The sequence below is a fragment of the Felis catus genome, chromosome A2, assembly GCF_018350175.1.
Source record: "Felis catus isolate Fca126 chromosome A2, F.catus_Fca126_mat1.0, whole genome shotgun sequence".
NCBI classification, from domain to species: Eukaryota; Metazoa; Chordata; class Mammalia; order Carnivora; family Felidae; genus Felis; species Felis catus.
Window position 1 is genome coordinate 148,764,786 of NC_058369.1, and position 17,999 is coordinate 148,782,784.

The following is a 17,999-nucleotide window of genomic DNA, read 5'->3' on the forward strand; positions in this document are numbered from 1 at the left end:
TCAATCATTAAAAGTGATCACACAAATACATATTTATGAATACAGAATGATCTTTACATATAGTCTAAATTGTTTTAATGTGCAGGTTACTGTAAGAGTTATATGAGACTATGTATGCCATCACCTATGCTTGGGGAACTACATATAAATATATTAATATAAATGTTTTATACAGACTTAGTGGAATGTGGAAAGGAATACAAAAATAATAAACCAGAATATTAACAGTAATTGTCTCTGGATAGTGTTAATCCAAGTGATCTCAATATTTTTCTATTTACTTTCTGACTTTTATCCAATGAATATGCATGCCTTCTAAAATGAATAACAACAATACAGGGGGGTTAACCTCGTATCAGGTAGCTAAATTGCTATGGGCAGCCATGTTGCTGTGGCCACGAACTACCACTCAAATCTCTAAGAACACTCAAGCCAGGACAGATCAACTATAATCCTATTGCATAAATTCCACTTTTAGTCCCTAAGTGCTGTGAGGGCTCTGTTTTGGCTAATATTATGATAGGTGCCAAAATCTGGAAGTTATCTATACCCTATAACCCCAGAATCAAGAAAGAAGAGACCTACAAAACAGTCTGACCCTGGACATTTCTTTCTTAGGCCATCACTTCTGTTCTGGCTTCACTGTCTACCCATTTAGCCTGGACCCTGGGTTAGTCTTTAGAGAAATGGATTCATTACACATCGGCTTCCTTTTATTTTCTCTAATGGCATGTGGTCATAGCAGTTGGCCTCTCAAAGAAAGGACCAAGGGAAAAAATACGAGAGAACACAAAGTGACCCTTTTCTTAACAATTTTTCAACAATTCTCAATGGCCTGCTGAACAAGGGACATCCCCTTCAGTTCTGCAATCAAAGTTCTCCAATATATAGTCTCATTTTACTTCTCCACTGATTTCCCAACTGTACTCCAATGAACACTAGTGGTCCTGAGAAGTTACATGTGGGTTTCTAGGAAGACTGAAGTGGGCAGTAAGCTGTCGGGACACCAAACTTCAACCAGAGCAGCCCCATTTTTCCCTAACAATGGAAAATCCTTTGATAAGTTATGTCGCACAGAGAAGACAGGATGTTATTTAGCCATCCAAAAGTACATATCACAAGAACATTCACTGACATAAGAAAACGTTCATGATGGTAAATGCTGTATACAGCATTATACAAATTCTTTTTTTTTTTAATTTTTTTTTTTCAACGTTTATTTATTTGTGGGACAGAGAGAGACAGAGCATGAACGGGGGAGGGGCAGAGAGAGAGGGAGACACAGAATCGGAAACAGGCTCCAGGCTCTGAGCCATCAGCCCAGAGCCTGACGCGGGGCACGAACCCACGGACCGCAAGATGGTGACCTGGCTGAAGTCGGACGCTTAACCGACTGCGCCACCCAGGCGCCCCTACAAATTCTTATATATTCTTATGTATACACAAATTCTTAAAGTATGTAATTGATCTAAGAATCAACATTGTCTAGAGGTGCCTGGGTGGCTCCATTGCTTAAGTGTCTGACTTCATTTCAGCTCAGGTCATGATCTCAGGGTTGTGAGATGGAGCCCCGGGTCAGGCCCTGTGCTGAGCACGGAGCCTGCTTAAGATTCTCTTCCTCTCTCTCTCTCTGCCCCTCTCTCCAACCCCTCTCTTAAAAAAAAATTGTCTAGAGGAAACACACCCCAGTGTAAATCACAGTTATGTAAGAATGACAGACAGATTTATGGGTGCCGTTAAAATTTTCCCCTATTAATAATCAATTTTAAACGTTTATATAATCTTTCCTCTTAAACTGTTTCAAAATGTTTCTTTTTAAAAAAGTATCCCTTTTCTTTAAAAATATAGTTCCCCAAAGCCTTGGCTATGCATCTTTCCCTTTCTAAAGCCCAGAAAGTGATTGATCAAAACTTACTCACCTTTGCTGGAGACTTCCCAGACTAACATCTGGTGGTTGCAAGCAGGGATAGAAACAAGATAGGCTGCTTGCCCCAGAGGTTTCAAAGACAATGAAATCAAAATCAAGGGGAAGGGGTGGGGGTGGGGAGGGAGGCAAGCAGAGCAAACAAGCAATATCCCTTCAGGGAAGATGCATGTGCCAGTGTCTCAGTGTTGATCATCACTGCAATAATTCTCAAGTTACCTGCCTTAAAAAGTCCTTCAAGGTTAATCTTAGCAAATTGTCAACAACTTGTAAGAGGAAAAAAAACAAAACAAACAAACAAAAAAAAAAAACAGAAAAAAAAAATCTAAGGAAAGAGAACATGCATTTTGTCAACACTGAAAGCTGGCCAGAAGTACTTAGCTTTTCCCGAACATCAGAGATTTCCTTGTAGACAAGACATTTCTACTAAATCTTTAATACTCACCAGGTGCTTTGCCTTGGCTCGTTCTTCTTCACTTGATATCCTTTCTCGAAGAATAGCTCTGGTTAACTGCTCATTGGCAAAAGCCCTCTCTCGGTCCAGTTCTTTGCTTTGCTTAAGTCTGAAAAGACAGGAAAGGACTAACTTAGGAAAAACTATTTTACTGCTTATTAGTTAACAAAATACTTTAATAGAGAAGCAGCCAAAAATCACTCTGGCCTATAATTTATTAAAAGCACGTATATTTTCTGGGGCGCCTGAGTGGCTCAGTTAATAAGCATCTGACTTCGGCTCAGATCATGATCCCATGGTTTGTAGGTTCGAGCCCCACGTCGGGTTCTGTGCTGACAACTCAGAGCCTGGAGCCTGCTTCGGATTCTAGGTCTCCATCTCTCTCTGCCCCTCCCTCACTCACTCTCTCTCTCTATCTGTCTCTCAAAAATAAATATTAAAAAAAAAAAGTGCATATATTTTCTATTAAGCCCCCATGCAGCCCCTACCCAAACATTTAAAATAGCAGAATTCAAATCCCGGAAAAAGTTAATTAATTGATAGGACTATTAAACTAGTTTTACAAAGTTCTTCCTATGTAAAACTGAAATGTGCCCACCTAAAAATTCCATCCCTGGTGCCTGCCTCCTTTGTCCTCTGGAATATAGGCAGTAAGTCTAATTAACAGGCCATCTACAAGACAAATATTTGAAAGTAACCATCATCTTCCCCTCAAAACTGACTCATTCAACTGTTTGTTGAATACACACCAGCCATGGAAAGAAGCATGATGACACAGTGCTGAACAAGAAGGATGGGTCCCTGTCCTCATGGATCTTACATTACAGCAGGGAACTAAAAACATAATTAAGATGTCTTCCCTCCAGATGAATTACTCCCATTTTCCAAGGATCCTCATATGCAAAAATGGCAAGACCTTTCAACAGCAGAGGTCCTCACTTCCGGAAGGACTCCAATTTGTCCCTTAGCTCCAAACTAAATGTAACACTATGGACACAAAATAAGAAATAAGTCTAGCAAAATAAGAAAGCAGAACTTCACCCTCTAAGATCTGTACAGAATACTGATTGTGTTAATGAAGCATCCGACAACACTGGGTTTATCAGTAACCTCATCACACAATTACATCATAGTCAGTTACCATCCACTAAAACCCCTCATTGTGCATGAAAAAGATAAATTACTTTGGTACCTATTTCCACCATAATGCCTGGCACATAAAGGTATTCAGTAATCAGTGAATGAGAAGATATTTCAGTCTAATCTCATGAACAAAGACTTTCTGATTGCCTTTTCTTCTTTGAGAGAATAACCCCTGCATATCATCATATCCCTAAAGGTACAAGCACTGCTTTAAAAAGAAAAGGTAAAATTGTTATGTTGGTATAAGTGAAATTCTGAATGAAATCTACTTTGTGAGTGGGAATGATGAGCACCAAATTGAATTCAATACTACTCTATCAAATTTAGTCTTAAAATGATTTTTGAAAAGAACTAAAGAAAATAAAAATCTTTGCTACTATTTTTAAACTCCCACATCATCCAGATACTCTGAAATTCTCAGAAATCAATTATAAACAAACTTGATTATAATCAATTATAATTAAAAATATAATTAGAAATTACCTTGTAAAATATATTCCAAAAAAATTAAACCTGTGTGTTTTTAGGTCTTGAATAAAGACGAATAACAGAAACACATTAAAACCTACACTTTGAAAATCTCTAATGCAAAAGTAGCCTCTAGAAACTTTTCCTTAAGGGATGCCTGGGTGGCTCAGTTGGTTAAGCGTCCAAGTTTGGCTCAGGTCATGATCTCACAATTTGTGGGTTCAAGCCTCACCTCGGGCTCTGAGCTGAAAGCTTGGAGCCTGGAGCCTGCTTCGGATTCTGTGTCTCCCTCTCTCTCTGCTCCTTCCCCCACTTGTGCTCTCTCTCTCTCACTTAAAAAATAAATAAATAAACATTAAAAAAAAATTAGGAACTTCTCCTGAAACAGTAAGTACAATTACACTGACACAAATCAAATTTCTCCATACTATTTCACAGTGAGTTCAGCAACATCAATGATACCAATACAGTAACTCAGTGGACCTGCATAATCGAAAAAGAACACCAATAATGCGAAGTCTTGTCACTTCCAAGCAGCAGTTCCAAAAGTATCCATAAATGAGCAGCAGTGGCAGCATCCATGGGAAATTGTGAGAAATGCAAATACTTGGACACCACTCACATCTACTGAATTAGAAAGTCTGGGGGTAGTGTCTCCAAACTGCCTTTTAATAAGCCCTCCAGGTGATTCTAATGCTTACTAAACCAAGAGCCACAGCCCTCAACTAGCAAAATATACTTCTACTCACATAAATCCTGGAGGCCCTATATATAAAAGGAGAACATCAAAAATGAAGTGGTCCTCATCAAGCTAGTGTGCTGGTCACTGCTGAGGTTACCATATAAAGTAACAAGATGGTGCAGTTAAATAAAGCATTTAATGGCATGGCACCTGCATGTAAAAGATATTACCTATGTTACAAGTCAGGTGGAAACTAAAAATAATAAAAATCACCATCATGTATAGATCACTTACTATATGCCGAGCACTGTGCTAGGGACTTTACATACATATATACAACTATTACAAAAATTACATTATTAGTTCATTAACATAAAATGAATTCTGTACAACTAGATTTTCTATCTTCTACCACATGTGGTATATATCATATTTTAAAGTAGTATTTATTTAATAATAACTGCCTACTTTTTAAAATTTAGTTTACTCACATATACCAATTTTAACTACAAATGTAATTAAAAGGGGCTCAAGCTTAAAAGTTTTGACAAGGTAATGAAAAAGAAGCAAACTACTATGTTTGGGGTGCCCAGGTGGCTCAGTCAGTTAAGTGTCCAACTGTTGATTTTGGTTCATGAATCTCATGGTTCATGGGATCGAGTCCCACATTGGGCTCTGAGCTGACAGCACAGAACCTACTTGGGATTCTCCTTCTCCTGTCTCTCCCCCCACTCACTGTCTCTCTCAAAATAAACTTAAAAAAAAAAAAAGCAAAAACATATACACAACTTCAATGTTATAATAAAAATAAAGGTTATCAGTTTGTAATATTTGGTACAGAGGCACAGACTTTGGAGTTGGGAGTCCTGGGTCCAGAACAAGGCTCTAGCATTTACTAGCCGAGTCAATGCTTGAGCCAACCTCCCTGGGTCTTGTTATTCTCATGAGTAAAATGAACTGGTGTAATACCTACCTTAAAGGGTTCTACATACACAAAGCACTTAGCATGATGCCTGTAATACAATAAGCACTCACCACTATTAGGGTAAGTAGCAGTATTAGTAACAGTACTCACTATGGGGTCAGGAACACAGAGAAAGCAATAGTATTCTGAAAAGAAGAAGAAAATCTCCAAGTTCACTAAATATACCATGACTATACATAGCTTGGTCTTCTCCATCTTTGTTTCCAAGTTTTCACCAATAAGAAGTTCTGCTTTATTGTTACGACCTTCAAGAACTTCCAAAATTGAAAATGACAATGCCCTTGCAGCCCTATCCCTTCACCTGCTCCTTTGTTTCCTCCCCACTTGCCTATAAGTTCTGTAAGGCCAAGAAGGTGGTCTGTTTTTGTTCACTGCTATATTCCCGGTGCTTTTACCAGTGCCTGCCACAGAGTAAGTGCTCAACAAATACTTGTTGAATGTATGCATGCAAGAATGAATGAGTAGCATGTTTCCAACCACAAAGAAAGAAAGAAAGAGAGAGAGAGAGAGAGAAAGAAAGAAAAGAAAGAAAGAAAGAAAGAAAGAAAGAAAGAAAGAAAGAAAGAGAAAGAAAAGAAAAGAAGGAAAGAAACGGGGGGAGGGAGGGATGGAGAGAAACCAGCTGCAGAACATAGAAGACTGAGGGATTTACAAAACAACTGGTGAGACCAGCTGAACCCACAAGGGCCAAGCCACCGGGTTGCCAGTGTCACAAGTGTGATATAATCCCAGACTACACGAAATACCCTAAAACAGAAGGACGTTACAATACTTTTATTGTAGATGGAAATTCTATACTCCACAATACTTCAGAGCCTCTGGAATATCAGCACCTAATTGTGCTGGACTCTTGGCTGCAGAGAGACTAGATGGGCACAAAGTGACTAAAAAGAAAATTATTTCCCCTTCTTAATAAATTCTTAGCCACCTTTATTCACCATTACAAATAGACCTGCATCTTCAGAAAGTCTGGTGGTAGGGCCAGAACAAATTCTTATTACCTGTCAGCAACTAATCTATCTGTACAATCTAATAAACCTGTTGGCTCAGCTTTAAAATGTGAAGGTTGAACTGTACCATCTTAAGGGCACTTGCAGGTACAAGTTTTACAAACATCATACATTAAATACAATATTCCTCATCCTGTACAAACCCTTAAGAAAGGTGGTGGTAGGGGACAAATGAAACTAAGAAGTATCATTTCCAAATTTTCACTCAGTGGGCACTTCTATTTCTTGTGTCATCCTTAGACTTTCCCACTACTTAATAAAAACCATGTACTAGGGGCGCCTGGGTGGCTCAGTCCAATTCGACTGCAGTTCAGGTCATGGTCTCATGGTTCATGGGTTCAGGCCCTACGTCAGGCTCAGAGCTAACAGCTCGGAGCCTGCTTGGGATTTTCCTTGTCTCTCTCTCTACCCCCCCATCCTCCTCCCCTGTTTGCATGGGTTCTCTCTTCCTCTCTCTCAAAATTAAGAAAGAAAGAAAGAAAGAAAGAAAGAAAGAAAGAAAGAAAGAAAGAAAGAAAGAAAGAAAGAAAGAAAGAAAGAAAGAAAGAAAGAAAGAAAGAAAGAAAGAAAGAAAGAAAGAAAGAAAGAAAGAAAGAAAGAAAGAAAGAGAAAGAGAAAAGAAAAAATGGGATTCACAAATTCATCCGATACATAATTACTGAGTATCAGACACTATTGTGATTACTGAGAACAAAATGGTGAGCACAAGAGACACACAGTCCTTATCCTCATGAAGCTTAAACTCTGATGGTTTTTTGGTTTTTTTTTTAAGTGAGGTTGCTATGAAACTATATGGATGGGAGCCAAAATGTGAATTGAAATCTAAAGGATATTAACTGAGGAACCTCGGGAAGGAGAATGAGTTTTAGAGGAAACATCTGAGAAAGCATTTTCTTTAGAGCTCTGTGACTGCTGTCTCAGACACCAATGGCTGGCATATTTAGGGTCACTGAGGGAACGCTTTTAAAACATACAGACACACACAAACACACACACAATTGTCAATAAAAATCAGTGCAAGGCTTGAAAGGGGATTTCAAATGAATGGCCTTTGCAATTTTAGAAAAGGATTTTAGAAAATTTTACAAGTTTTCCTTACTGACATACTCTTTTGGAGGGCAGATTTCAGATAGATGGTGTCACTAAATGAGGTTTCCTTTTTACTTCGGAAGTAAAAGCAACAGATTAAAAATTTCTATATTGTAATCTTCCTAATTTCCCCAAATCTCTCCTCCACGAAATTCATTTATAGCCAATACTTTCTTCTAATTAAGTTTCCTCTTTCACTGATTCATTCAAAACATTTTACAACTGCTTTGCAAAGAAAAACTGCCTGTATTCTCAGAAGCTCCCAATTCTTTTCTGAGCTTCCTCTCGGGGGCCCTTGTATTATTATTATTCCACCAAGCTACTCTGTTCAATGGCCGTCTATGAAAGGTAGACGGCTGTATGATCGTCTGATTTTCCTCGTATCTTGCACCAAGTGAGATGAGCCTGTTTTCTGGACCTCACTGAATGCTACGGGCCCAATGGTGGAGTTGCACACCAGAAGCCAGGTGGTTCGGTAAACACTCCACTAGGGAAACAAGAGTGAAGTGCTCATGGACCACAGAAGGCAGCACTTTACTTTTAAGGTCCCTCTTAGGTGAAAAGAGGGTATGAGATAAAACAGGTCTTGCATTATTAACTTGGGTTTCCAAAGCTTTAAGAATTATCTCAAGATAAAACTAGCCAAACCAAATATTTTGGAGAATACATTCCCTTTTTATTTACTGGCATTCCCCACTTATTATTTCAGATCTCCTGGTCTAATATTATTCTACATTAAGCCCCTGATTTAAGTTTCATTTAAATCTCCTTCTTTTAAATACATATCTCTCCTCATTTAAATTCTCTAGAGTTTTAAGCAAAGAAGTAGGAGTTTAGTGTAAACTTTTCTTATTTGCATTAAGTAATTGGATAGCTTGCCTAAGCTTAATGAAACAAATACCAGTCAGCTCTGCCCTTATACCTCAAGCCCTAGCAACTTCGCTCTTTTTCTCAGTATATTCTCCATCAGGTGAGAGACTTAAGTACACCAGCAAAATGAATTTCTAAAAACCAGCCAAATCTCCTATAATGAATATTATATTTTTCCTTTTAAGTGGAAAAAAAATAAACTACTCATATATTCAGCTTTCATAGCTATCTATAATCTAGTCCTACCTATTTCAGTTTCTATGTAAAAACCAGCCTTTATTATTTTATTCCAAAGAACCTAAAGATTTCAAGAAAGTGGGAAGGACATTTTAAAGATAGCTTTGGCTACCCATTTTTTGTACAGTAAACCTCATTATCCTCCATGAAGGAGGCACTGTCATCCCCCTTCTTTACATGAGAAAGACTGGGGTGTGGAAAAGCACATGGGAGGGAGACAGAGAACAACCTGATTGGATTTCCAAAGCTATGCTCTTAAATGTCCTGAAGAGTCAACCCCTCTGCCGGAATTCGTTTCTATTACATCACTCACTTTGTGGCCATACACGGACAGTTTTTAAATCTGGTACTATTCATAATTATTTTTTAAAACCTCATTTTTTATTTGTTTCCACTACATCAAGTCAGATTCTGCCAAAGTCAAAATTATTACCAGCCTTTCCCCAAAGTGGTGTGGCTTTCAGTGGCCCTATACGTTTCTCTGAACCTGCACACTGCTCATGTGGCCATTCACGACACTTAGATTTATCTTCATCTGGGCTGACACGTAAGTAATTCTATACAATTCTAGCTTAGAAAATTACTTTATAATTTAATGTATAAGGCCATTATATTACTGAGGAACAATAACAAGACCCTCAGATAATGGGCAACAATAAACGGGAAATGAAGATTGTTAGAGATACAGTAACTTGATGAAATGATTGATCTACAACTGAACTGTGACCATTATACACAGACAATATCTGCAAAGTATTGCAATGCACTTGACTCAGACTGTTTCAAACACTGCAAGAGAAAAATGAGCGACTACAACCTCAAAGGTCATTTCTAATGCTAATGATGAATTTTATTTTAATGTATCATACTTTGTCAGAACATGCTGAACCAGCATTCAAAAGACTGTTTACTATTCATTTTTTAAACAGAAAAGCTGAGCTGGTAATTCAACGAACTGATTATTAGACTATTAAAAATAATGATGGAACAAGTATACAACTTTTTATTAGTGAGACTTTATAAAAGTACAGAGCAAGCTTAATACTTCTCTGCTCAAATTACTTCAAATACTGGAAGAGATATCTGTGCACTGAGGTTCCAAAATACACGCGTGAAGGTAAACGCACATTAATATACCATGTTATAGTGTTATATAATAGCTATGTGTCCTATGTGACATTTATATATACCTATATGTAATATACAGATGTGCAACAGATAAAGAGTTAGCATTGAATAATGCTGACTTCTGTGCCAGGCACAGGTCTAGGCACTTGTCAGGCATAACTCACAACAAACCTTATGGAATCGATTATTGTATCTTGAATGAGGAAGCAGAGACAGAGAGAAGTTATGTAACACCAAAGCTTATGTAAGTTAAATAGTGCCTAGCTCTTGGCAGGTATTCAACAAATATTTTTGAAAGAATGAATACAGATTATAAGCATAGTTTAGTATTACAGAACATAGGTATTCTTTATATAATGGTGATTTAGCAATAAATGGCACCGTCTTGGAAAGCTGAATGACCGCAATCTCACAAATCATATAGTAAATTAGTATTATTTAACCAGCATTATGACCTGGCTCTGAATATAACTGAGAGGACATTCATTTTTGTCATCTATGTTTCTACATAAATATCATTTAAAATGCCATTCAGAATTTAACAATCAAGGTCTCCTTTCTTTGCAGAAGAACATTTTTTTTAAGTGATTTTAGTATACACTCAAATTTACTTGTAGTCTGGACATTTTCCTGCATAACTTCAAAATGATGATGGAGGTGAAACTCAGCCCATAACTGGAAACCCACAACTTTTACTGGGGATTACCTGTAGCCATAATCCTAATCGGTTTTCACCCCTGCCCCCACCCAATGACTGCCTCCCGTCACACATCATATATTATTTTGTACCTAGAGTCCCTATTTCAGTTCTTACTTGGGAACAAGTTCTACCTGTGTGGCTTTCTGATACCATTTTCTTACCAAATGCATTCTCCTACTGCACAGAAAAATACACTTACACTTGAAAAGAATTCTGATTTTATTCCCAAGTTAATGTCACCATATCCATGGCTCATAAATGTCTCTGTCCCTTGGAAATTCACAATTAAACTCCCTGGGAGGAACTTACACAACACCCTGAGGCACCCCTGTCTTCCCTCTCCCAGAAAGACCTATGGCCACTTCTTTATGGGCTTAGGCTGAATATTTAGAGACATCTTACACCAAAATCAACTATTTATTTTAAAGGTTACATCACTTGTCACAATATTCAAAATACAAATGAACAGTGGTAAGAGTAAGGAGGTAGAGACACCATTAAATTTAGGCTTATCAGTAGGGCTTGAAAACCAACTGTTTCATAGAAGTAGGAGGAAGAAATCACCTTGCGTGACCAGTTTCTTGTCTAGAAAGTGTCTACACCTCTCCCCTTGCTAGCACTGTTTTTGTGGGTGCTGCAGGGGTTTACGTACTAAGATGCTAAGAGGGCAACCACAGAGTCTGCTGGATACAAACGCAGGTATCTCGGGGACAAATAAATCCCTCTCATCAGCCCACATGAGCAGCTTGAGCCAGGGAGAGATGGCAGTGTGAGATGGCTTCCTGCTGAAAACAGAAAACCACAACACTCCTGATTCAGTGACCTAAGATACAGGGGTATCTGTATAAAGAAGTCTCTGAACTATGAAGAAATGACAGCATCTTCGTATCCTCAAGTATACAGAACACACATCAAGCCTTTTACGGTGATTGGCATTTAGATTTCTTCTTCATAAAAGACACACTGTGCCAGGACACATATTTTGAAATTAATGCCCTTGTTAAGGTGGGAAGTCTGGGGAAATTTTGGCCAGATAAGAGTGAGAGAGAAGACATTACCATTCTCCATTCTAAGACTTGCAGAGGAAAATAATCAATACTTCTTTTCTATTTCAAAGAACTTTCAAGCTTGAACCAAACTACAACCTCTCACCCTCCACTGGCATTATGCCTCTGGAACATACAGATGCACACTCCACCTGACTCAATCCATCTCTTTTATGGGAGATGCTTTAATGTTAAAGCTTAGTGGATTCCTCCATCAAGCCCAGGGTAAACATTTTTAAGGAGAGAATGATTACACAAAGTCTTTTATTTTTTTTAATCAAGTAGTCTTTGAATTTCCCATTGTTTTTGATTCATATATTGAGCTGCTAATTTGACTGATGCATAAAGGTTAATAATGACTTGTTTTTGTACACCGTGCTTGTTATCGTCACATAATCGTGCTTCTTTATTCTGGTTAGCGGTTACAACCTTGAATTGTACCTTTCTCATATTTCTGTTTGTGTGAGACAACTTTGTCCAACCATTAATTTTCAACCTTAACTTATTAAGGTTAAAACAAATTACTTTGTTTTAAGCATACATCATATAATACATAGCTTCTGGGTAGGTGAATGTGTCTGTGTGTTAACACAATCTGGGTAGGTGAATGTGTCTGTGTGTTAACACAATCTGGCAGCCTTGATCTTTAAATGGGCAATGTGGCCAGCCACAATTATTAACAGTATAACAAGTGATACACTTACCTTTATTTCTTCCATTTTATTTACTATTATTTTTACCTTGTCATTATCTCCTTTTTTCCCCCTTCCTTGTTTTCCCAGTTATATACTATATATTCTCTTCCCCTCTCAAAAAGATCTACAGTATTTTTGTATGCAATTAGTGGCCATTCCTTTTCCTGTTCAGACACTTTTTCCCCCTACTACAGTTTAAAAACACAACTCCTACTATTTTCTCAACCACTACCTTCTGCAAACTCAGTCAGATGAAATCATTTGAATACAGTGACTTTTCCCCTCAACCCAACTCTTAGCTAAGGGTTCAGTGTTTTCAAATTCATACAATTTGTGGGTTTTCTCTTCAAGGATCCTCCCCAGTTTCAAGCATCTGTGTTAACAGTATCCTTATTAGACGTTTCTATCATTCATGTACACATTATAAAAATGTTCCTCATGGGAACTTCTCCTCTCCACCTTTCCCTATATTGAGATCTCTGTTGTAATTTGAAATTTCGTTAGACTTCTTTTGTTTAAGTATTTTTCTAAGATAGTCTACTGCATCAGATATTTCTCTACAACTATTAGCTTCACATCCCTCTTCTATCTACTTTTGTGATGTTGAGAGCTGGAAGTCTCTACACCACATTACTGCTCTGCGGTTGGGTCCCTCTTGGGTTCTGCCAATAGAGGGTGCCAGAGGGAGACTGCAAAGCTAGGGGAAGAAAAAGGCACTCTCCTGTTTGCTTGTCTATGCCTTTCAGCACCACTCAGGCCTCACTATTTAATCCAGTTTGCCCACACTTGCAAAATCAACCTCACTGTACCCCAGTCTGGAGACACCAGCCCTGCCTACCAGGGCACTTCTCAAAATCTGAGTCCCAGCAACACTGGCCTCTCCTCTAAGCTCAGAGATAGGATCACCACCAGCCAGGGGGCACCTCCTCCTCGGAGGCTGAGCAGCAGTAAGAACCCCTCCTGCAAACTTCCATGTTTAACAACTGCCACCGCTTCCCACCAGGGGTAAGTCTGGGGCACCTTCAAGCTGTGCTGTCTGATACAGTCAATAATAGCCACACAAATGTGGCTGTTACAAACTGAGATGCACTTTCAGTATAAAGTACACATTGGATTTTTAATAGTTAGTATGAAAACAAGAATGTGGTATATATCGTTAATAACTTAAATGTTAAAATCATATTTGGGATATACTGGGGGAATAAAACACCTTAGAATTATTTTCACGTATTGCTTTGTACTTTTTGGACATGGCTACTAGATAAATTCTAATTAACAGAAATATAATGTGAACCATCTATGTCTACAGCACTGTCTTAGGGCTCTTTTTTGTTGTGAGTTGTTTTTTCCCTGCCTTTTCAGCTCTTAAATACTTCATTAACAATTCTTCTATTAAATTCTCTCTGTAAAAGCAACTGATGAGTTCTGTCTCCTTAATGGATTCTGGCTGCTAGCTGTTACCGTTAATAAATGCTCGAAACCCTTGCATGCCCATAGGTCCTTTTTTTCACCTGACAGGTAAATGAGAGCTCAACACAGAATTCTGGACTTACAGTTCTTTTTCTCAGGAATCCCGAGAGTTATTCTACCTTCTAGCTTACAGTTTGGCAGAAGAAAAGGCTATACCAGACTGATTCCATTGCCTTTATAAATTAGTGGTTCTTTCTGTTAGGAAGCTTATCGGATTTTCTCTTTATCCTTAGAGTTGAGAAATGTTAGCGTCTATGAATAGGGGTGCATCTGCTCTCATCAACCCTCCTAAATAGAGAGGCCTTTCAAAGTGCAGACTCCAGGCTGTCTTCAACTCAGTGAAATGTGTTACACCATTTAATTACAACTGTTCCTCGGTCTCTTCCATTTATCTCCATCTACAATTTAGTTTATTTCATCAAATATAACCTGCATGGGTTATCTTCCCCATCCTTCAATATGTATAAAATCAAGATGCACCTTAAGACCGACGTGTCCCACAATCGAGTGGCAATCGCTGCCAATGCTACAAACAGCAAAAGCTCCACTGAAATATTGCAACAGTTCTTGATGGAAGCACCTTTTCTGAGGGCTCCTTTCATTTGTCTGCCTGGCTGCAGTGTCCAGCAAGTGCCCCCTTCTCATCTGCCCGCTCACCAGGGTACAGGCCCAGCTGCAGGACTACGTTAAGTGGAGGTACCCGTTCAATGGTAGGAGACAAGGCAGTCTCCACCCCTGGGGCCTAGTGGTATATCACCAGCCGAAAAGTTTTCAGCCCCCTGTCAAGGGAACCGGGTGAGAATCTCTCTGTTCCCATCTCCCTCCCAGACCAGTTGACCAGGACATGGAAGCCAAAAGGTTCTCTGAGAAGCATTCAGAGAGACTGGGGACAATCCTGGTGATCCTTGTGCTATGCCAAAGCTAGCCCACTGGCTCACATCTGTCCATCACATGCTCTTCTCACCAGGGACGGCAGGGAATGAGACCGAACTTGAAATGAGAGGTCAGTGGAGACGCTTTCAATGCTATCAAGCCTCCAACTCCTTAAAATCTTCTCCACTTCTAAAATTTCTCTTGTATTTTTATTCTTTTTTAACACTAAAGAGTGTTAAACACTCTTTAAACACTAAAAAGTGCTGGATGAAGCAATCTAGGGCACTGGAAATTAAGTCTTATAGAAAAAATTTCCCTATATCACCTCTTCACTATAAGCTGCGTTTTCCTAAAAAGAAAACTTGAGGTAGAACATAGCTCCCCGCACTATAAATACCATGAAGTCGTTACGTATACTTTATACATACATATGTAATATATACATGGTGAAAACCATTAACACCTAAACAATCAAATAAGAGCAATTTCACCTAAGGACAGAATAGCGTGGCCCAGTTTTGCAGCTAAAAATAATCAAGCACAATTGAAGGACAGGTCTTAGGGAATCAAAGAATAGGCAGAATGCCTATCTTGCAGAGCACTGCTTTGATTAAATATTGCACAGTAGTAAGTTCAAGATTAAATTCCATGGCAAGCACCTATTCCATAATCCTGGTGAAACAGTCAATTGACACAAAGGTCAGCCTGAGAGAAGAGTGACATCCTCTTTGGAAAGCTTAAGAGTCTAATGAAGTTGTACAAGACAACCACTCCCCCTCGACCAAAGAAGTATATGCTGCAAAGACAAATTCTGTTCTCAAAAAACTATGGAAATTCACTACAAGAAAATCTACTACACTCTTAAGAATCAAATTTTAGGGGCACCTGGGTGGCTCAGTTAAGCGTCCAACTTTGGCTCAGGTCATGAGCTCACAATTCGTGGGTACGAGCCCCACCTGGGGCTCCGTGTTGACACCTCAGAGCCTGGAGCCTGCTTTGAATTCTATGTCTCCCTCTCTCTTTCTGCCCCTCCCCTGCCTACACTCTTTCTCTCTCTCTCTCTCTCTCTCTCTCTCTCTCTCTCTCTCTCTCTCTCTCTCTCTCTCTCACAAAAATAGGTTAACATTAAAATATTTTTAAAAAAGAAAAAGAATCAAATTTTACAGGGCACCTGGATGGCTCAGTTGGTTAAGCGTCCGACTTTTCATTTTGGCTCAGGTCATGATCTCATGGTTCATCAGTCTGAACTCCACATGGGGGCTCCTCACTGACAGTGCAAAGTCTGCTTGGAATTCTCTCTCTCCCCCTCTCTCTACCCCTCCCCTCCCCCAAGCTCACTCATTCTCTCTCCCTCTCTCAGTCTCAAAATAAATAAACTTCAAGCTAAAATAAAAAACGAATAAAATTTTACATCATTGAGCACAGCCATCATTCTTACTATGAGCTAGTTAAATACAGGCCTTAGGAAAAAATATCCATGGGGCACCCAGGTGGCTCAGTCGGTCTGATGACTGACTTCGGCTCAGGTCATGATCTCACGGATTGTGGGTTCACGCCCCACGTCGGGCTCTGTACTGACAGCTCAGAGCCTGGAGCCTGTTTCGGATTCTGTGTTTCCCTCTATGTCCCTCCCCACTTGCGTTCTGTCTCTATCTCTCTCAAAAATAAATAAACATTCAAAAACATTTTTTAATTAAAAAAAAAGGAAAGAATATCCATCAGCCTCACAGATGAATAAAGATGGCCCTATATTTTTTCACCTCAACTGCTCTGTAACCTCAAAAGAAATACCAAGAGTGGAAGGGGTCTTGACCCTTAGACCAAGCTGGTCTTCCGTTACAAATCACCTTGGTCTATGCAAGTACAACAGACAACCTCAGCACCCACCACGCCTGCTCCACAATGCACTCTCCCTAGGTAACAGCAACCATTTTATTTTACATGCCTCTCTGATACTATTCATCAGCTAAAAACTCATTCTCTGGCAGATGTTCTATTTCTAGCATTCACGCTAGAAACCATGCTAAAGAACAAAACAAACTCTAATAAAAACACACTGATCTGAAAGCCACACTAAGCAGTACATATACTGGATTTCATTTTAATTTTCACCTTAAACAGAAAATGAGATGGCAGAAAGATGTAGCACAAGATCCAAAACTGTGAATTTCTGTATGGTTTCACCTACTGTCATTCTCGGATTCATGTTCGTTCCCTCACTTGATATTTCCCATCTCTGACGCGAAAGTAAAATCACACACGCACCTTCAGGAATAAGAATTATTACCATTCAGGAGTCACATCAGAGATAAAAATGAAAGAAACAAATGGAATCGCCTGAAATGAAAACGCATTAAAAAGTGCTTTTTTGCAAATTTAATATGTAGACCATAGTGTAGGAACAAGGAATCAACCCACAGGAGGCAGAGCATGACATCTAGGCCTTGCACTTAAGGAGTCAACGGCGACACAATTCCAATTCATTCTAACAAAAGGCATTCAGACCCATGTGCTCCTTCCATTCTCTATTCCATTTCATTTGTTACTTTGAATACTGAAGAGTTTCACGCACAACTTATGCCTTTTAAGTGAAAAAATATGCATAATCTTCAACTAATAATATTATAATAGCTGCCATTTAGGGAGTACCTCCTTGTTCCAGGTATTTTAACAGGTGTTTTACGTACATTATTTCATTTAATCCTCACAAAAATCCCACAGAGTAGTAGTTATTCACCTTTCAGAGCTAAAGAAACCAAAGCTGAGAGAAGTTAAATACACTGCTCAAAGTCACATAAGAAAATACAAGATTTGTATTCTAGATTTCTGACTCTCAAAACCACATGCCAGTCAACTACACTACGTGACCTTGATTGTGTGAAGCAAAATGCTTAGCTAAAAAAGCCCCTCTGAGCAAAATGCCCAGTGTCTGATTCAAATGTTAACATACACAGCTAGTCTTTCTTCCCTCCCCATCAGACCCCTCCATCTTTTGTCATTCGGCCATAATGCAACTGCAAAAGCAAACACGGGTAGTGATATCACGTGGCAACAAGTGGTTAACAGATGGTCCAGAATGTGCTTCCACTCTTTTTTCCCCCCACTCACAGACTCCTGAGGTTGGGAAATACTGCTACGGCACTATTCCAAAGGTATAATCTGCATATAAAATTCCATTAAGAGAAGCATAAACTAAAGATTACAGGCGCATTGATTAGGACTACA

The 17,999-nt window shown here is 39.0% G+C and overlaps 1 protein-coding gene across 5 annotated transcripts in view; it reads right to left on the reverse strand.

Annotated features, from left to right (window-relative positions):
• The window catches only part of CHCHD3 (coiled-coil-helix-coiled-coil-helix domain containing 3), a 281,233-nt gene that overhangs the window by 174,444 nt on the left and 88,790 nt on the right, over positions 1 to 17,999 (reverse strand). For all 5 annotated transcript variants that reach the window (XM_023250578.2, XM_023250579.2, XM_019825818.3 and 2 more), the window contains exon 4: positions 2,370 to 2,487. In XM_023250578.2, coding sequence (XP_023106346.1) covers positions 2,370 to 2,487 — 118 coding nt within the window. The remainder of the gene's footprint in view (positions 1 to 2,369; positions 2,488 to 17,999) is intronic.